The sequence below is a fragment of the Amborella trichopoda genome, chromosome 8 (genome assembly GCF_054954075.1).
Source record: "Amborella trichopoda isolate Santa Cruz 75 chromosome 8, AtrichopodaSantaCruz75HAP2 v2.0, whole genome shotgun sequence".
Taxonomy (NCBI): Eukaryota; Viridiplantae; Streptophyta; class Magnoliopsida; order Amborellales; family Amborellaceae; genus Amborella; species Amborella trichopoda.
This window is the reverse complement of record NC_142343.1, coordinates 28,394,155-28,415,219: the sequence shown is the minus strand read 5'-3', so window position 1 is coordinate 28,415,219 and position 21,065 is coordinate 28,394,155. Positions and strand designations below refer to the sequence as shown.

The 21,065-nt window shown below is 36.7% G+C and overlaps 1 protein-coding gene across 10 annotated transcripts in view; it reads left to right on the top strand.

Moving 5' to 3' along the window:
• The first annotated feature begins 323 nt into the window (after positions 1-323).
• The window catches only part of LOC18433074 (alpha/beta-Hydrolases superfamily protein), a 40,165-nt gene continuing 19,423 nt past the window's right edge, over positions 324-21,065 (top strand). For 3 of the 10 annotated variants that reach the window (XM_088873907.1, XM_020666509.2, XM_088873909.1), the window contains exons 1-5: positions 324-1,544; positions 5,907-7,100; positions 9,181-10,323; positions 10,529-10,570; positions 19,087-19,163. In XM_088873907.1, coding sequence (XP_088730033.1) covers positions 825-1,544; positions 5,907-7,100; positions 9,181-10,323; positions 10,529-10,570; positions 19,087-19,163 — 3,176 coding nt within the window. In that variant the 5' untranslated portion in view covers positions 324-824. Of the gene's footprint in view, positions 1,545-5,903; positions 7,101-9,180; positions 10,324-10,477; positions 10,571-19,086; positions 19,416-21,065 lie in introns of all 10 variants that reach the window. The other 7 variants (XM_088873906.1, XM_020666507.2, XM_088873908.1 and 4 more) reach the window with 4 other exon arrangements.

Here is a 21,065-nt window from a genome sequence, read left to right as displayed (position 1 = left end):
GACAACAAAGATCTATTTCACTAAGCCCTCTCAAGCTCTCTCATGCTTTAAAACATTGTCTTTCTCCCTCTAGAATACCCACCCAAGGACAAAATAACTAACTTCTCTCTATTTTTGCATCTCTATTTTTATGTGTATTTTTTTTTTCTCTCTGTAAAACTTAACTTATAATGAAGAGTCCCAAGAGACCCTCGTGACCATCTTTTCCATTCTTAGTTTAGCTAGGATATCTTTCCTGTAAAATGATACGTGGAAAGCTCATCTCGTAAAACCTCTTTCCTCTTTCCTATAACTACGTAGTTTCAAATCCTACAAATAGGATTTTGTATGTATGTAGGAAACAAAATATATCCTAAGATTTGTTGAGCTAAATGAAATCTCTTGAGGCAAGGAACCAAGGAAACTCTTCACGCTTATCCAACATTTAAATGGTTTCCTTTTCGTTTTTTAAGGCCAAACCTTTGGATTGGACGAGCAGAAAAGGCCCAGTCAATGACCGGGTCTTGAACTGATTCTTGCTTTTAAAAGAGTGATAGAGTTATATCAAGAGAATGTATTTTCAAGGATATTTACAATTTTTGGCCTAAGATTGGTGTTTGGTTTGGGAACATGTCTGTGTTTTAGTTGTACACCATCCTCCTATCGTTTCTCGCACAACACACGTGGTCCGGGTGAAACCAAGACAGCGTGTAACTCCCCTTCCCCCCTCTTCCTCCTCCTCGTCCTCCACGCTTCTTTGCCTTCACTCCTATTTTGCATGCCTTCCTTCTCTGCAGGATTTGGAAAACGAGAAGATCACCATGAAAATTGAGCACTAAGAAGCCATGCTCCGCCTCCTCAGAAGATCCTCGCTATCTCCATGGATCTCATTAACTCGCCATCAATTGAAGCTCCAAGCCCGAAGAAACTCCTCAAATTCTCCTGTGAACCCTTCCCTCGCAAACCTCCAAACCGGACCAGAACCCCCAAATCCTCCACCTTCTGTGGTCCTTCACGACCCGAACCATCTCTCTCCAATCCCTTCCCCTCCTCCCAAAAAACTCGTCTTCTTCGCTACCTCTGCAACGGTGATCTCTGCAACCGCCTTGGCTGCCTTTTTCCTCTCTAGCGAAGATCAAAACCCTAAAATCCTTTTCCATAAGGTTTCAGAAGCTGCCTCTTATTTTTCTGATCGTCTGTGGAAAACAGGCGCCGCTGCTTCAGTTCTCTGGAAATCCCTGAGGTCCGTTATGTCCTCTGCAAATCAGGGAGTGAGATTAGGGTTTGAATTGAGAGTTGCCTCTTTGTTGGCTGATATTGCAGCTGCGAATGAAGGGAGGAGAGCAGCCATTGTTGGAGCAGGGAAAGGAGCAGTGGTGGATTGGCTTTTGGAGAGTGCTTCTGGCTCTCAATCTTCAACTAAGTTAACACAGGCTGAGGCTGCAAGGGCTTTATCATATTTGATATCGGATGGCAACGTTTGCGAGGCTGTTATGGCGAGGCCACATGCTATCCCTTGTCTCCTTCGATTCATCTTTTCGTCTCAACTCAAGCATGCGAAAATGGTGAGATTTTGTTGTTTATTATTATTATTTTTCTTTTTGGAGCATTTTTGCAGCAGTAGGTAGCTGGTTTCTTTGTAGCCTCTGGCAATGGACCCGATCAGACCCGGGACTGAAGGGTAGACCTGACCTTTGATCAAGGTGGGTCTAAATTTTGGACCCAAAAGGTGGGGTCTGGGTCCAAAACCTGGACCTGAATTCCATTTGGGTCTGGGTCCGGATTCGGGTTACCCGGACCCGAATAATATGGGTACGTGGGTATTCATAAATGTTGCCAGTATGTTTGTTTCCTAGGAATTTCTAATTACGTAATGTCTTGACACAGTAAGGAATACATGTATATGTGGGTATTCATGAATGTTATGCAATACAGTAAATGTTGGCCGTAATATGAGTATATGATGATAAACAAAGGGAAAAAAGGGAAAAAGAAAGAAAAAGCTCATATGGTGGCAATAGACCCGACTAGACCTGGACCCGATGGGTAGAGCTGACCTCGGGTCCGAGTCGAAAACCTGGACTTCTTTATTGTGATTTTGTTGTGGGGGGTTGGTATGATACACCAGCTGTGTATGATTCGTGGTTCAACATGGGCTTCTTTACCATTTGTTCTCTTGATGGATGGTGGATATTGATGGGAGCTAGGAGAATGTCTATTCAGGGGAACTAGTTGCAATCTTCGTTGTTGGTTGGCGGGAAGGGATGGTGTATGTCCTTGTGGAGTACCATATAAACCATACAGAAGCTGGTGCATGGTATTATTTAGATTTGAGTCATCCCTAGCTTAGTGACATGCAGAAGGCCTTGAATTTGTCTATAAATGAAATTCATCACCATATACTAAAGGCATTGAATTTCTTTTGATGAAACTCATCACCAACATTTTAATTGATACTTCTCAAAGTTGCAAGCTTTTATGTTACATTTCCCTTTTAATTGGCAGTTTAATGTGTTCTAGTTTTTTTTTAAGGTAAATGTGTTCTAGTTTTTCTTTAGTCTGTTATTGTATTTCTGCTCTCCTTCCATTCGTTAAATTACTGCCTGTAGCACTTGTATAAATTGTGTAGGTGCTCCAAAAACTGTATAAAACTATTTTTCATTAACAGGGGAGGGTGGTTTAATAAAATATTCGATCCGAGTTTTTTTTGTGCATTTTTATGGTTTTCTTACGTATGGCATTCTAAATGCCTGACTGTTCTTTCCTACTATAGTCTTGTTCTTAGATAGTGGAACAGTAACGTATATCCAGTTTCATTTGAAACATAGTATGCTGTATGTTTTCACTATAATGGGTTTTTTTGCGCTCGTTTTATTCAGAAATATCAACATTAGTGCCTTGAACACCTGCATATTTCATGAAGGTACTCTAGAAGATATATATATATATATATATATGTATATATATATAAAATATATATATGGAAGCCACTTTGCAAAGCCTATGGGCAAAAATGAACAGTGTTTTCGCCTATAGGCTCGGCACCGTGCGAGTTTTTTGGACGGTGTAGATTAAAAGATCATAACGGACATAATAGATTTGTTGCGGTCAAAAAACATGCGGAAACTTCAATGGACCACACGTCGTTCGTTGCGGCACCGTTCAATAAACCGTCACGGACATGGCATGTCTGTGGAGGGGTGAAACACTGTTCAAAATCGCCTATAGGTGTTTTTAAGAGTTTTCATATATATATTTATATGGAAGCCACTATGCAATAACACCTATGGGCGAAAATGAACAGTGTCTTTACCCATAGGCTCGACGCCATCCGAATTTTTTGGACAGCATGGATTAAAAGACCGCAATGGACCTACTATGTTTGTTGCGGTAAAAAAACAAGCAGAAACCGCAACGGACCATCTGCCTTCCGTTGTGGCTCCGTTCAATAAACCGCCACGGACGTAGCATGTCCATGACAGGGCGAAACGCTGTTCAAAATCACCTATAGGCATTTGTAAGAGTTTTCCTATATATATTTCACTATAATGGGTTTCTTTGCACTCGTTTTATTCAGCAGTATCAATATTAATGCCTTAAACACTTGCATAATTCATGCAGGTACTCTAGAATATATATATATATATATATATATATATAGAGAGAGAGAGAGAGAGAGAGAGAGATACCAATCAGGCGAAAGCGGTATATATAGTAAAATATTCAAATGATTATGATTGAGTTTTCTGTTTTCCTACTTATGGGATTCTGAATATGAGACTGCTTTTTCTTTTTCCTTTTTTGCCCCCAATTTTATTCCTATATTTGAAATGCTGGAAAGTTAGGATGTGTGTGGTTTCATTGGATGCATTTTACTAAAATCAGATAGGCAATTTGTTGGTGTTTTAAATATTGTCGTGGGAAAGCCTTAAATAAATGACCAGTCCAGCCGCCTGTTTCATATTTCAAGCCGCCTTCAGATCACCACTGAGATTTTTCTGTTTGGTGCTTGTGAGATTTTTTTTGGTGTTTTAGGCACTGTATCAACATTGTTCCTTTTTTCTATCTCATTGTTGACCGAGTTGTACTTGCTTCATGTGTGAGTTCATGCATCCATGGAAGAGAGAAAACATGAAGCCGCCATTATTTCTCTTGATCACCTGAATGTGCATCACATGCATGAGTACATATGCACTTACATGGAGGAGTCTAAAATGCGTATATTCATTTCTTTGCACAAGTTTATGTGCCATAGTTAAAAGGCGCTTTTAAATATCTATTTGAAGCCCTTTCTCAAAAAAAATATCTATTTGAAATCCATTAGAAGTCTGAGTTTTTCAAAATCTCCAGAAAATTGAATTTTTTTTTAATGGAACCAATATAATTGCCTGCCCATTTATCCTTTTAGGTAAACTTTCTAAAGTAATTTCTTCCCTATTTTCATGTCCTTTAAAATTTAACCTCTCCTGGAACTTACATTTAAAATCTTCGATTTTGGTTTTGCAATAAACTTACTAAAGTAGAACTAAATTAAGAATTGTGATTCAACATAAACGTCGTCAGAAGTTTCACAAATGTATTCCCATACATATTTCTTTCCCTAAAGAAAACATTATTACCAAAAAAAGGAAAAATGACATCAATGTATTCTAAAAGAAAATGTTCTCCACTAAAACTATATTTGAAAATATAGTAGAGGTCAGGAAGAGTCACCCAATGAATACTTCTTTTCCTCTGAGCCCACAGCACACTGCAGAGAGTTAGAGCGAGTGATTCTGTTGGCTAGGTAGTGGATTAAGGTTCAACTATTCGGGTTTGCTGCTAGAACTTGTATGGTACAATTGAGGCTTCTATCACTTTCTCTTTGTACACGTAAATTTACTTAAATTTCAAATTTTTGTATTTTTTGTTCTTTCATTGGAGTACACGACACAACATTTTGGATGGATGACTGTGTCATATTTTTGAATTTTTGAGTTTTTGTTGGCTGCAATCCTATGTCTAGGTCCCTTTTCTTGTCAAACAAGAATCCTATACCTCAGGTTGTAGTTCTTGTTATTTGTTAATGTAATTGTTGGGTTTAGTATTGTTGTCGTTATTTCATTGTATGTTCCCCGATGAAATCATTGTATGTTTTGTGTCATGGCAATTTGTTAATGTAGTTATGCTTAGTATTATTGTTGTTATTTCATTGTATTCCCCCAATGAAATCATTGTACCTTTTGTGCCATGGCAGTGGAGGAAGCATACCATGTTGTTATGTCTAATGATAATTTAGACAAAAAATTTGACCCTAAATGTTTCCATTTCATGGCATGAATTTATTATTCAGCGACTTCATTCTATCTTTTTGATTTTTTATTTTGGAGAAATAATGGTTCTCTTTATTGCATCCTCACAATAAAATCATTGTGTGTTCCCTCTACAATTCACTTTATTTTGTCTTCTGTACATATCTAATTTTTTCACTCCATTTTTTTTAAGCCAAATCCGAAATAATAATGATTATTTAACTTACCTAATTTTTTTTAATTGTGTATTCTAAAACAGATTCTATTGATTTTTGGATATTATTATTCTCCACTTGCAAATTATGGTCTGTATGTGCTCTCTCCTCCCCCCAAAATAAAAAATAAAATAAAAATGTATCTATCTATCTATCTATCCAGGTGTGCATTTATGTGGTTAAAGAACTTAAAAAATAATATTAACTATTTGAAATGCATTGATTATCACTCTATCGTATTCTTGCTAACCAAGAGGGCATTTATACATTTTAACGTGTAATACAAGCTTCAGCAAATTTTTTTTTTTTTACTCCTGCACTTGTGATGTGAGTTGGTCTAAGCTGTTTAAGTTTGCTAGCTTTTCATTTGGCTGCAAGTGTCACTGCCATATCTAACTTGTATATTTCCTGTTTGAAGCAGCAAATAAAGCAGACTTCTTTTGATAATGCTGATATTCTGAGAGGAAGGAGCATGCTTGTAGCTGCCATTATGGACATTGTGACTTCAGACTGTGATAGTGGAGAAAAAGTATCCTTTCATCCACCCCTTTCGAAAACTGCAGATATGAGAGATATTGGTGCCGCCCTTCAAGTTGTTGAGGAAGGTGGAATGCGATTGGATGAGACACATGATGATGATGGAGACAAAGGAATGCGTGGTATCGGGATCAAAATTCTTGGGGGCACAACTGTAGTAGGTGTGTTGAGAACAGCAAACCTTTTGGAACCAGAATTATCTGACATCGACCACTTCAAAAAATTTCGAGATTCTTCTCAAACTCCCCATCTGCGAAAGAACTTCTCTGATTCACCTGAGGAAGGGGATTTATCTTCTCTTTCTGGTAAAGCATTGTGTCATCTGGGGTTTTCGACAAGGCGTGTTGAGTATCCTGGCCTATGGGATGATTTGCAAAGTCGACATGTTGCTGTCCCATTTGCTGCATGGGCCCTTGCCAATTGGGCTTCGGCCTCAGATATTAACCGGTCTCATATTCAAGAACTTGACAGAGATGGCAATGCAATTATGACTGCATTGAAGGCACCTGAGAGAACTGTGCGATGGCATGGTAGTTTGGTCGCTCGATTACTTTTAGAGGACTCGAATTTGCCTTTGGTTGATTCTGTTCCAGAATGGAGTTCCTGTTTTCTTTCTACAGCTTCTCAGGCTACTAAATCGCAGGACATTCCACTGGCTCAGATGGCTCTCTCTGCATTTCTAATTTCCATTGACAGAAGTAGCAAAGCAAAAGAAGTGGTGATGGAGAAAGGTCTTAATTTGATGAGGGATATTGCAAAGCAAACTGCAAAAAATAAGAATTTGCGGGAAAAACTGGCAAGGGCCTTGGAGCTGCTAAATACAGGTGATATGCACATGTCGCTTGAGGAGGGTCAGAAATGGTCTGGCATTCTTTTGCCTTGGGTTTTGGGAAAAGAGTTGTCAGATGGTGCACGGCTTTCAGTGACAAAAATCCTTTCGTGCATTCTTGAAGACTATGGGCCAGCTTCAATAGTAATTTCTCAAGCATGGTTAACCTTGTTGCTAAGTGAGGTTTTAGGTATGAGCAAGGCATCATTCACCAAAGGGATCCCTTCCCGAAAGGGTGGAGAAGTAAAGGTAGAGGTTCTTAGGCATTCACATCTATGTTCTGCTTGAATGATTTATTTCTGCTTGAATGATTTATGAGCAAGGCATCATTCACATCTACTTTAACTTTGGGAAGTTCTAATTTTTATAATGTGGTATTCTTCTTTGTCCATAATCCATAGTAGGTATTCCAGATCGTGTATCTTCTTTGATAATGAAAATGGATCATAGCTTACTAAATGTTCATGTCCTTTCTGGCAAGTAGACTTTATGCTCATAACGGTTGCCTTTATATAATGGACGTGGCACACCTTTTGCTTATCTCCCTGCCCATCTTTCATTTCTATCTTAATTTTGTGGAGGTATTGACCTGTTTAATGGGGCACACCTTTTACTTATCTCCCTACCCTTCGTTCATTTCTCTCTTAATTTTGTAGAGGTTTGACCTGTTAATTGGCAGACAAACTTTTGCACATGCTTCATTCTATAGTTGTTGGAAGCTGGAGCAGTAAGGAGAGATCATCACATGCTAAAAGGTCCATAGGTTGGGAACACATTTTGTACAGTTATTTAACTAATAAATAAACATTTTAAGAAATTCAAAATTTTATTGATATTTTAAAATCCAATAATTACCAAAACACAGTAAAGAATGGGCAAATAAAAATTGTATTAATTTATATATTCCTTTGAGGTGTAGTTTATGTAACAATAGCTGCACATAATACAATTAAAAAATACTATGATGAGTTACATCAAGGTAACTTATAACAATATAAAGGACGTGATTTTTTATTGATAAATCTGCTTTATTTACAGCATCACACTTTACAATCTCCAAATGTATGTCAAGCTGCTTTATTACAGTTTTACACTTCTTTTTTTTTTTTGTTTTGGGATAAAGGTTAATGCTCTACAATTTTACACTTCACAGCCTCTGAGAGAGAGAGAGAGAGAGAGAGAGAGAGAGAGAGATTTCAATTAATATCCCAAGTGTATCTACTTGGCTTCGAGAGAGAGAGAGTGATTTCGATTACTATCTAAGTGTATCTACTTGGCCTCTTCTTGCCCCTTCAAGTGTCTAGGAGTGATGCCCAAAACCGGGGATCAAGATCCCAAATTTTAAACATTGCGATCGTACAGGGATCCCTTTCCTGGTGTGTCAACATTAGATCCCGGAGCGGGATCAGCACCTAGGTTGGGAGCTTGGTAACTATGCTTCATTCTTTCAAAAATCTAAGCTGTTGATGGATGTTGGACCAAGTTGGTGTTTTAATTTAAAATTTATGTTAACTGAAGTCTTTCTGTCTTTATGATTCTCACATGATACGATGGATTAAAGGAGTGGTATTTGAGGTGGGAAGGTAGGCAGGTAGTCTGTAGGTAGGTTAAAGAGGATGAGGGAGTTTAAAGAGATGGTTTTCTGTTTGACCCTGACAAGGGCCCTTCTCTAGTTTGTTTCCTGGTTTCTAGCTCCTAATTTTTGGTTTGGGAGATCTTGGTAACTATGCTTCATTCTTTAAAAAATCTAAGCTGTTCATGGATGTTGGTGTGTTTGAATTTGAAATTTATGCAAGTAAAGTCTTTCTGTCTTTGTGATTCTCACATGATATGATGGATTAAAGGAGTGCTATTTGAGGTGGGGAGGTGGGCAGGTAGGTAAGTAGGTAGGTTAAAGAGGAGGGAGTTTAAAGAGATGGTTTTCAGTTTGACAAGGGCCCTTCTCTTGTTTGTTTCCTAGTTTCTAGCTTTAATTTTTGGTTTGGTTTTAAGAGTCTTGGGAGACCGTAACATTCATTCTTATGGATCTTTTTTAGGACATATATAACTAGGAGCGAAAAGTTCAAGGAATAGTTATTAGTTTTGTTATTCTCATCCCAAGGAGGAGGATGCAATGGTTATTAAGGGCCTTAGGCTTATAAATCTGGTTATAAAATTATTTGTGTTGAATCCAAAATTTTATGAATTCCAATGTTTTAATTCATGTCAGATTATTAGTTCTTGCGGCGTATTAGCTTATATCATTTGATCTGTTGTTCTAGACCATTCATTTTATTTAACCATTACATTTTTCTGCTCAATATTAATGCATGAAGGGGGAACCTTGCAGGCACAAATTGATCAGTCAAATGCTCAGGCGGGTGCACTGATTGCCAATCAGTTAGTTAGTGCTGTAATTTATCTATCTGGAAGACAGTTGAGAGCCCCAATTGACAATGTAGATGGACCCCTTGCAGATCTTCTCTCGCTGGAGCCATTTTCTGAGTCTTTGAAAGGTAAGAATAAAGACAATCTACCCAAGCTTGATGCTGCCAATATAGCCTTGGCGACACTTAAGGGAATTAAGGGCTTGACAGAACTTTGTTCTGAGGATACTATGTGCCAGAATAAATTGGCAGATTCTGGGGTCTTATGTTTGCTTAGACGATTCCTCTTATGCGATGACTATGAGCACTTGGCTGCAATTGAGGCTTATGATGCATCAAGGGACCTAGAAAAGCAAGACAGGGGTTCAAATATGACTGGTGAAAGATCTGTTTTAGATGCTAATGATCCTTCAAGCATACGCATTCCTGCAACTGCACACATTCGAAGGCATGCTGCTCGTTTGCTGACTGTACTTTCTCTTCTTCCCAAGGTTCAGAAATGCATTTTAAAGGATGAAGCTTGGTGCAAATGGCTTGATGACTGTGCTAATGGGAAGGTTTCTGGTTGCAACGATCTAAAAATTCAAAGCTATGCTCGGGCAACATTGTTGAATATTTCTTGCTCTAAAAAGATTGATGAAAACTCAGGGTCTGATAGTGGATGTAATTCAGGGGTAGAAGACCCAATGTGTCCTCAGTTCGATGACAAGATATTCTTTATAAATCCTGAAATTCCACCCTCGAACTGCTTTGACAATGAAAACTCAAGTAGGGAGAGCTCATCAGCTACAAGCAGAGAGTTTCCAGTACTTGATAAAGACAATGACTGTGAATACAATATGTTTGTCGAAAATTCAAATAATGTTTATTGTGCTGACAAAAATTCTCAAGCAGCGGCACCTTTAGTTGATGTTGTTTTTGTTCATGGATTACGTGGTGGACCTTTCAAGACATGGCGTATAGCTGATGACAAGTCGTCAACAACTAGCAAATCTGGCTTGATAGAGAATATTGATCAGGAAGCAGGGAAACAAGGAACGTGTTGGCCAAGAGAATGGCTTGCAACTGATCTCCCTAATGCCCGTTTATTTACTATAAAATACAAGGTTTGTGCTTTTCTATTGCCCTTTGCTTCTTTTGTTTCTTCTTTTTGTATTTTTTTGGTTATCTGATTGAATTGCAAGCCTAGAGTTCTTGGCATGGTGTGAACTTGTCCTTGTAGCAGCTGTGGTTATTTTAATTTTTCAAGGTCGTCTCCAGGTTGTGACCCTCTGAGGTACATGCTACCATCTAACAAAATGATTCATGCAGACAAATCTAACTCAGTGGTCTGGAGCTAGCCTTCCCCTTCAGGTGTGCTATCTTAGTTGCTTTTGTTGGAAATAAGAGAATTTGTTTTATTATATTTAATGGGCAGAATTGTCATTATCTCTGTCTTTGTTTAGGACTTATTTGTCTTATTTCACTGAGTAAGGGCAGTATTGTCCATAGAATATAAGTAGGTTATAACTTAATAGAAGTAAGAGGGGTGGAGGTCTCATGTGACTATCACGCTACTTTCTTTTTCTCTTTATCTCTCTATGTCCCACACGTTACTCTCTTCTCTTCTTTCTTATTTTATTTCTTCTCATTCTCTCTCTAAGATCTAATCTAATTGTTTTCTTCCCTACTCTCTCATTTCATTGTATAAGAATAATTTCAATTTGGTATCAAAGCAAGGTTAGGAACCTAGTTGTTGGGAGTGGAAGCAGGTGCGGGAGCCCGGGATTGGCACTTGGCTAAAGCTTCCTACCCTTGGAGCGTTTCTCAGGGAGCGACCTGGGAGCGTTGTTGTATATGGACTACATATATATGGAGCGCCCATATATATATATATATATATATATATATATATATATATATATATATATATATATATATATATATTGATAATCTAAATTTCACAACCCCTCAAATTACAAAGGTTAATGATTTACTAATTTTATAGTTTATATTTTTAAAAAAGTTAATTTTTGTCATATCTTCATCATTAAGTAAGGGCAATTTTGTAAATATTACTACAAGACAAATAATACTTTTGTCATCTTCATAAAGGGTAAAGTTGAAATTTTTATTAAAAGACAAGGGCACTCTACAAATAAAATCCCAGGACACTAAGTTTCAAAATGCCGTTGTACTTTTGTAAAAATTTTAAATTTGCCCTTGCTTAATGGTTAAGTTACCCATATATATATATATATATATATATATATATATATATATATTTATATTTATACATACATACATACTACTTTGATTGTTTAGGTCCTCAACCTTATAGAAACCATACCCTTTAAAAATAAAAGTATGAACACAAGATAGACATAAGTGAGGCATGAAGTCCACATAGTACATTTTCTATTATTAATAACGTGCTTTATACGAAATTAAAGAGTGTATTAAAATATATATTATAGTAAAAAATTAATAATTTTAAAAAATCAATGACTAGATTCAAGAAAGATTTGTAGTGAGATGAATTAAATGCTAGAAATGATGCAAAATAAATTTTTTGAGAATTGAAAGACATAAATCTACATACGAAATCCAATAAAAGATTTTGTACTATCATCCAAAAATTTTGACATGAAAATTAAGAGAATAAAATAAATTAAATGAAAAATATTATTACTTTCGAACGCATTTGAATAATATAAAAAATTCGTCAATTGTAGAAAATATAAGTAAATAGATAAGACCTATTGTTTAAGAAAATATAATCTATGAAATCTTAATAATTTAAATATCAAGAAATTGATTTAAGGAAGAATTGAAGTGAGATGCATATAATGCTCATTATATTTAATCAATTTTTTAGAAAATAAAAGATATGAAGGTAATCACGAAATCGAATAAAAGATTTTGTACTATCATCCAAAATTTTGACATGAAAGTTAAGAGAATAAAAAATTAAATAAAAAATATCATTACTTTCATAACATATTGTATAACATTTTTTATAAAAATATCATTAAAAAAATTGTCAATTGTATAAAATATAAATAGATAGATATTTTATTTGAAAAAAATATAATCTATGAAATCTTAATAATTTAAAAATCAAGAAATAAATTGAAAGAAGATTTGAAGAGAGATGCATTAAATGCTTGACATGATATTAAATTACTTTTTTACGAAATAAAAGAAATAAAGGTAAGTATGAAATCCAATAAAAGAATTTGTAATATCATCCAAAATTTGGACATGAAAATTAAGAGAACAAAAAATTAAATGAAAAGAATCACTACTTCAAAACAAATTGAAAAAATCATCAATTGTAGAAAATATAAATAGATAGATAAGACATTTTTTTTAAAAAAATAGTTCTATGAAGTCTTAATATCCAAAAAATCGAGAAATAGATTTAAGAAAGCTTTGAAGTGAGATGCATTAAATGTCTGAAATGATATTAAATTAATTTTTTAAGAGATGAAAGACATAAATGTAATTACAAAATCCATTAAAAAATTTGTGTTATAAACAAAATACATAAATAAACAAAAAATGCCATTACTTTCAAACACTTTTAAATAATATGAAATAGAAGAAATCGTCAATTGTGTAGTAACTATAAAAGATATATCGGAAATTTTGTTTTAAAAAGAAATGTATGAAACTTGATAATTAAAAATCCATATCCTTGGTATTCTTTGTATTAAGGTACAGTGATTTAATGGAATTAAATGAATGTTGATATTATTGCTATAAGATTTCTCATGAACTATGCTGCATGTTTGAAATGAGTTCATTGGGCGTATACTCATTAGCATATACTTAGTAGTTTATATAATAAAGTATATTGATAAAGTTGATTTAAATTACTGTTGATAGTTAGATAGTATTACTATAAGATTTCTCATGAGCAATGCTACATAATTGAAATGAGTATGTGGACTATAAACTCTTCAATGTTAGTATTGCTAAAAGGTTTCTCATGGACTCTGAACTAATTACCATCAGTGGTAACGAGCACATGCATACAAGCCCTTAAAATTGACCTGTCATATTGGAATGTGAACCATCTTTTGAGGAGTCGTGATCTCCCATTGATAGGGATCAAGATCCTCTGCAATCAAGGATCGAAATCCCTTTAGATTAGGAACTGAGATCCCAATAGGTAGGGATCAAGATCCCCTTATGGGAGGAAACGAGCACAGCTCGGGGCTCCTGCTCCGGCTCCCAGATTGCCGGATCGAGATTTCAAGAGAGGAACGCCACCCCTTGACCAAGATCCCCGCAACTATGGTTAGGAAAGAGGTTCGATATTCAAAAAGGGTGTGCAGGAACAATTTTTAGGGCTTACTTCATCCTTGGGGTTAGATGATGTCATTATGCCCTTAAACCCTTTTTTTTCCTGCAGCAATTGTGTTAATGGAGGTGAGGTCTTTGTGATTTATGGATGCCGATCAAGTGCTTGTTAGAAAATCTAGATTTTGGATGGATTAGGGTCTGTGTACCCCAATCAAAGAAATACTGTTAGTGCTGTTATGTTTTTAGGAGAAAAAAGAGAGTGTGAGCAGATCTGAGGGTGTCATTAGATCTGTAAACCTTTTGTTTAAAGAGATCAAAGGGTCTATCTTGATCTCAATTGTTGATTAATATCTGAGGGTGTAATTAGATCTTAACTATAATGAGAATATCTATACAAGAATCAATCATCAAATATGGAGTCTTCTGGACCACAAATAACCACGGTCAGATTTGATAGCTAAAATTATTTAGAATGGGCTAGGTCGGTTAAACTATTCCTTGGTGGAAAGAAGAAACTGGGATATATTAAAGGCTGTGCGGAGAAACCAGACCTAAAGGATGCTAAATATGCAGATTGGGAGGTTAATGCCATGGCAATTATGAATTGGATAGTTTTTTCTATGCAGCTTAATGTGATCAATGATTTTTAACAAGGTGAAGTTAGTTGAAGATTAGTATGCTCACCTACATGGTTTTTGAGATGAATTAAATCTCTATCAAGCCCTACAATGTTCTTCCTGTGCAAAAGAACAAAGAGAAAGGAATAGCCATCTCCAAGAGAAAATATGTGCTGGTTTTGTTACAACAAACAGGGATGTTAGGATCTAGACCTATGGAAACGCCTATAGAAGTCAATCATAAATTTCATGGAGAAAGGAGAGAGTTACACAAAGATCCTAATCAGTGTCAACAAATATGAAGTGATATAGGAGATAAGGTGCTCTTTTACACAACACTTAACTTGAAAATGTAATTGAAAATTTTACAACTAATACATGCACATGAAAGTGCAAATACACTTTGCTTACTGTTACACAGTACAACAACTTTGATTCAAATATCACTTGAAAAACTCAAATTGCAACTCCATGGAGTCCCCAAGTCAATTGCACAAGCACTTGGTATGAAAGTCTAAATTATGTCACCTTATATATGAACTTTCACAGACTGCGCATACAACTTTCCCATCAACAAATACACCACTTCACATCCAACAAACTTTTACAAAGTCAAAATCATAGTAAAAAGACTGCAAAACATGCAAGGGAAGCCAATGGTTCGGACCCCTTGTACCCGGATCACGAGACTGATACTTTAAGAACTTGGTTTTATCCATAACACAAATGGCTCTAATCACAAGGGCCTTTTCACTCAAATAAATAGGAAGCTAATGGTCACTAATATATCACTTAATGATAAAAAATGAGAGAGAGAGAGAGAGAGAGAGAGAGAGAGAGAGAGAGAGAGAGAGAGAGAGAGAGAGAGAGAGAGAGAGAGAGAGATCACTTAATGATAAAAAATGAGAGAGAGAGAGAGAGAGAGAGAGAGAGAGAGAGAGAGATCGCTTAATGATAAAAAATGAGAGAGAGAGAGAGAGAGAGAGAGAGAGAGAGAGAGAGAGAGAGAGAGAGAGAGAGAGAGAGAGAGAGATTTTAAAGCACAAAACACTTTGGTGAAGCCAAATAAAAAGAGCTCACATAGAACATAGGATTATGACCATACATTGATGTATAGTTTGGCAATTTATCAAACACTTTTATCCAAGTTCACACTCCAGCAAATAAGTCTTAAAATGACACAAAATGGTCACCAATTTTCATGAAAAATATGCTCAAAGCCGCAGAGATAACCAAGTGCTCAAAACTTGAAGAAAATGGTGTCTAGGGTAAGAATCCAAAGACCATACAATGCATACTATGGAGTATACATGCATATTTCAAGGAAAGATCACGAAAGTCCAAGGTAATGAGGTAAAGATGTTACTGTAATGGAGGGATGACAACATATAAACTATAATGGAAATGCTAAGAAATAAAAGATGTTAGAGATGGTTACCCTAGAAGATATGGACTAGACACCTTGAGATTTTGCATGCACCATCACTATAATCAAGAAGCTTCACCAGAAGGGGATTGTAAATGGTTTAATGAAGAATGGGAAGGCACTCTAGAATGGGGCGTGGTGCTCTCTCTCTCTTTCTAGGTTGGTTCAAGTGTTTAGAGAATGGAGGTGAGCAAGGGTTTGTATAGCCTTGTGGTAGAGGTATTTTTGAGTGAATAAATCGTGGTCCTTGATGTTATTCATCTATTGCACATGAGAGGGCTATTATCCTAGCTACACATTCATTCCTAGCCATCAAGATCAATGGATGTGATTTGCATGCCATTATCACTCCATAAAACCCTAGATTAGCCATTTTACCAAATTGTCCTTGTCCCATACACAGTTTCTCATGTACTTTGATCATTCCATAATTTCCATAAAACTTCTTAATATCGAGACACATTATGACTAGTCTCCTCACTTGTCGTGGCTGCATAAGCCAAGTACTATTGGGGTTAGGCTGTTCAGCGACATCCCAACATGTCTCCTTAGTGTGTCGAAATTTTCCACAAGGCTACATTTCAACTATTCCTTTTCATCAAGTGTGAGGCTTATGTAACTACCACTGCAGCCTCACCTTGACCACCACTATGGTCACTAGCATGATTATTGAGAGAGTTGGAAACTGAGGCAGATATTTAATATTCACTAATGGATACAACCATAATTTGCGGTGAACGCAAAATCTTGTTTCATAGACAAGATGAATTACTCTTTAAAGAGCTTCTTAAGTTCTTTTACATGAGAGAGAGAGAGAGAGAGAGAGAGAGAGAGAGAGAGAGAGAGAGAGAGACTAGTTCATCTTGTCCTCTTACTCCTTCGGACAGTCAGCCTTTGGGAAACAATGGAAGCAAAGGAGACTACATTCGAAGAAGATGACCCTTGAGTGGTAGGATTCTTGGTTGCTGAGGACTCAATGGAAATGGTGCATACCAAACTTGTGTCATGACCTGAAGATGTAGTGGGAGGGATAGGCCTTGGTAATAGAGCACTTTGACGAGCCTTCACCATCAGCATCATGGCAGTCGCCTAATGCTTCTAATGCCCCAGCATCATCCTCGAGGTGGTCATCGTCAAGATGAAAATCCTATCCTTTGTACATCTCTGCATAGTTTGATCGCAGTCTACTTAACAACCTGTCATTGCAGTGAACATAAACCAATGACTCGGAGCGTTGCCCATTTAACTTGTTCCGTTTAATATTGTGAATATAACCTCCAGCACCTCTCAGCACATGACGAGCTGACACTCTAAGACAATACCTTAACAACTAGTGAATACAATTCAAGAACCCCACCTCAATTAAAGGCTGGGGGCACTTGATAAGGGATCCCTGGTAAATGGCACTTGCGGACCTCGGGGCTAATCAGCTAAGGACCTTGATTCCTATACTTTAAGAGTTTTGATATTAGAACAAGAGGAACCTTGTTATATAACATACTTACACCTCAATTCTTTAACCAAGGGAGCTCGTACTAGCTCTACTTGACAGCCTCATTTTTTAGTATAGTGGAGATTAGATTCCTGCTGGTCAAAACATTAAACCCATTGACATCGGATCTCACTCCCATAAACCTAAGGGTCTCATTTTTTGTCTTGTTCATTGTATGGATGCCGATCCTAACCCTAGGGAGCTTCCACTATAGGGCGGTTCGGCAAATCCCGAACTGATCCTGCTCCCGATCCCGCTTCCGCCTCCAACAACTATGTTCATTACCCACAAATTACTCTTCATGTTGGAGAAGGGAATACTGTTCCAAGTGTGGAAAAGGTTCACCACCCAGAATATTAGATTTAACATTTTCATAACAGGATTAAGGTTCCCTAGAAGATCAAATATCTTATTTTATTCTACTGTCTCTATATAATTTTGTGCAATGAGAGCAGCTTACGAGCTGGTAGTGATATCATTCATTCCAAGAGCCCTGTCGCATAATAGCCTTCGATTGTAAATCTATTTGTTTGAAATTTGCTAATTTACTGCTCTAACTCAAATTTTTGTGGTATTCCTCTTTTATATGCCTCAGCCACTGCATCCCCTATCTCCTTGAAGTATTAAAATTCTTAAATGTGGGCCTCAAGGTTGGGTTCATGGAACTTAGAATTCAGTTCATAACGATCATTTCATCGACTTCCCAATCTGCATAAGATGACTCCATAGCATCTTGTTTCACTATACGACCATCAATACAGCGCAACGTTTTTTCTATCACTGAGGAATGACTTTATAGATCTGGCCCAACTCCAAATAGTTTGTGCCATCAAATTTAGAAATAATGATTTGAAGTCCAGAATGCTTCATACTTGATGTTTGTCGTGACATTGTTACTTCTTCAAGACAAAAAAACAGGTTACAACTGTTGCTAAAATCTGGATACACCATCAGATTTCTCTCAAAATACTCTTTGTAAACCCCAAAAGTACTTCACAATGCATAAAGCAATCGGTTCCACAATCGTGGCTGCAAGTTTCAGAGGTAAAGTGGCTGTAAAGCTATTTGATACATAGCAAATAGCTGCAAACACTCAGCAATATAGTAAGCTTCAGGTCTTACCATTCGATACACATCACATAATTAGCATCAGGCCCTAAAAAACTCAATAGATTATTTCAAATTCCTCCTTAGTAAAAACAAATTTGTGCAACCTGGCTGATCAGATCATCCATTACTGGATCACCCAAAGTATTGAGAAATAGGCTGTAAAAAGAATGGCACCTTTGCCAAAAAACTAGATCAGAGCCCTATGACACTTCTCTTCAAAATACTGTATATATGAATATCCTTGCCTTGATCTTCAAAAACGAGACCTATTAGGGTTTCTTCTTGTCATACAGTGTCCAACAGTCTGGATGTACTGTTGAGTTCCAAAAAGTTTTATGGCCAGAGTTTGAACATTCAACTCTCACTTTTTCAGATCTGAACCTTACTATGATACCAAGTTGAATGTGTAATCTGGATTTGGGTTAATCTGTGAGTACTACATAAGAATATGAGAGAGGGGAAAGAATAGAACATGTGAAGAAAAAGAAGAAGAAGAAGAAGCGGCTATAGAAAGACAAGAGAAAGATGGGCTTGAGATAATGGGGGATGAAAGTGTGTGTGCTCCCTTGGATGGATCAGACATGCGCACACACGTACTTTTATTGATGTGAAAAAATTACAAACGTGCGCTTGTTTAAGTAAATGTCTCAATAAATGTCTCACACAACCTTATTAAATAATATATACCATTTATATCTCTAACGTACAGTTGCATTTTCGACACGATCAACTTCTATAACGATTTTACCTAGCTGCTTAATTGGGATTGACATATCAAATGCATAGAATTCATCCAATTAAAGTTCATTTTATTATATTATTGAACAGGTGTCGTTTTGTCTAATTAGAATACTTTTAAGGATTTTATTCTTATCTTCTGATCACCCTATTTCTTTGGATCGATGTCAGAAGCCACTTTTGTTTTTTATTGCAGGAAGTCAGCTCAGTTTTGCTCAAGAAGTTAGTATCAGCAGGTATTGGAGAGCGACCTGTCGTATTTGTAACTCACAGGTGTGTATTAGGGAATTATTTCCATTGCTTAGACTAAAACAATTGAATATTGCGGGCTACCTTAAAGTGAATGGCAGCATTCGTTTTGTTGTATGTGGAGCAAACTATGACCGACCATGGTTGTCTGAAACGAGCATTGTGGTAATACAATACAGTAAATTGTTTGTGGCTAACTTCTTATGGCTGTCAGAGTTAAAATGAATCCCGATTACAGACCGCAAAGGGTCATTGCCTTGTGCGAATCAAGAAAAGGTTAGGATGACACCAAACCGAGCCTATACTTTCATCTGTAATTGGTTGCTCATCCGCTTTAGAAAGTTGCACAATTTTGTGCGAGTGCTGTTGCCTGCATTGTTGAATGGTGACAATGTCTAGGTGATAGAAAGTCCCCAAGTTTTGTCATCGTTGTCTGTTTTCTCATTAGAATTGGACTCTTTGAGGCGCCTCTATGTACTTGATTTTAAAAAATTAATAAAGATACTGATCAAAAAAATAAAGAAAAAAAAAACTGGAGACTCTGAGGTAGAGCAGTTTGTATTATAAAGTGCTGGATATTGGTGATGATGAGTGAAATATGTGTGTTGCCATGTGCATCTTCATCGTAAAAGCTTGATTATGTTGGGTTGCTTGCTACAAGGGGCCAATGGGAGATAGTATGAATTGATGTTGGCTTTCTATGTTCTTTGTGCTACTGATCTTCCACTACAGTTTATTTTGAAATTAATTTCTGAGTGATGTGTACAATATGTATAATATGATTTTCTCGTGTTGTCTTTTTTTATTTTCATTTTCCTATTCGATGTATGGTCTGTATACCTTCCTGATTTATTTGTAGATATTATTGCAGTTACCATCTTGTGATCAGTTTTGCTTGATGATTATGCTTCCTTTGAGTTTGACACATGTTATGCTGATTCGCCATGGTTTTCCCCACCCTTCACTGCATCTCTTTGGAGCTTCTCAGCATCTCATCCCCTTGCTTCTCCATTTGGGTCTTGTGCCCCTATAATTTTGCTCCTTGTTTTCCTTGTTAAAATTATGTATGTCTTGCGGACCCCCTGTGTGTATGTATGTGCATGTGTGTGTGCACGCGAATTGTGAGATGAGGCTAGGGTAAAGGTGGATAGGACAGGAGACATTCAAAGTAAAAGATATCCTAATACCTTTACTGGTAAGAGAGGAATAGGTCTGATAATAGAAGAACTAGGGCAGATTGACATCAAGAGTAATGCTGTTGCAGAATTAGATGCATATGTGGCAAGATGCAGAGTCCCTTACATGAGTAATCATCGTGTTTCTATGATATCTTTGACTATTCTCGAGATACTAATGTCCTTTCCTCTACATGAATATAATTTCGCATTCTCTAAGCTATATGCAAGGCCAACAAGGTTCTTTGCTCGGCAACATAAGTGAAACTCTTTGTCCATCACGTGCAAATCTACAGCAAATAGTGGCATCCTATAATTCTCCAGAGTCCCAGTCTCTAATGCACATGCATAATACTTTTGTTGTCCATGTTGGGAATGTTGAGTTCATCTTCTTGATACCTGCTCTCATTACCATAAATTTAACTTAGCATATATCTATTTATTTATTTATTTTACTTAGTCTAACTTCAGATTACTGGATGTAGATCTGACATCCAAGACAATATCCCAAAATTAGCCTTCCAAGGCTCTGTGCATTCCCTTTGTCACATTTCTTCCTTTCCATCTTGTAATGCTTCCTATAGATCTTTCACCCCCACCTTGCCGTTCATGCCTCTGCTCCTCAGCTCCTTCATCATGCATACTAAAGGCAATGTGCAGCTTTTCTTGTAATCTCTCCATATCCTTACTTGTGAACACATTATTGATACTGCTGACAATGGCTTGTTAATGTGTTGGAGAAATGATTTTC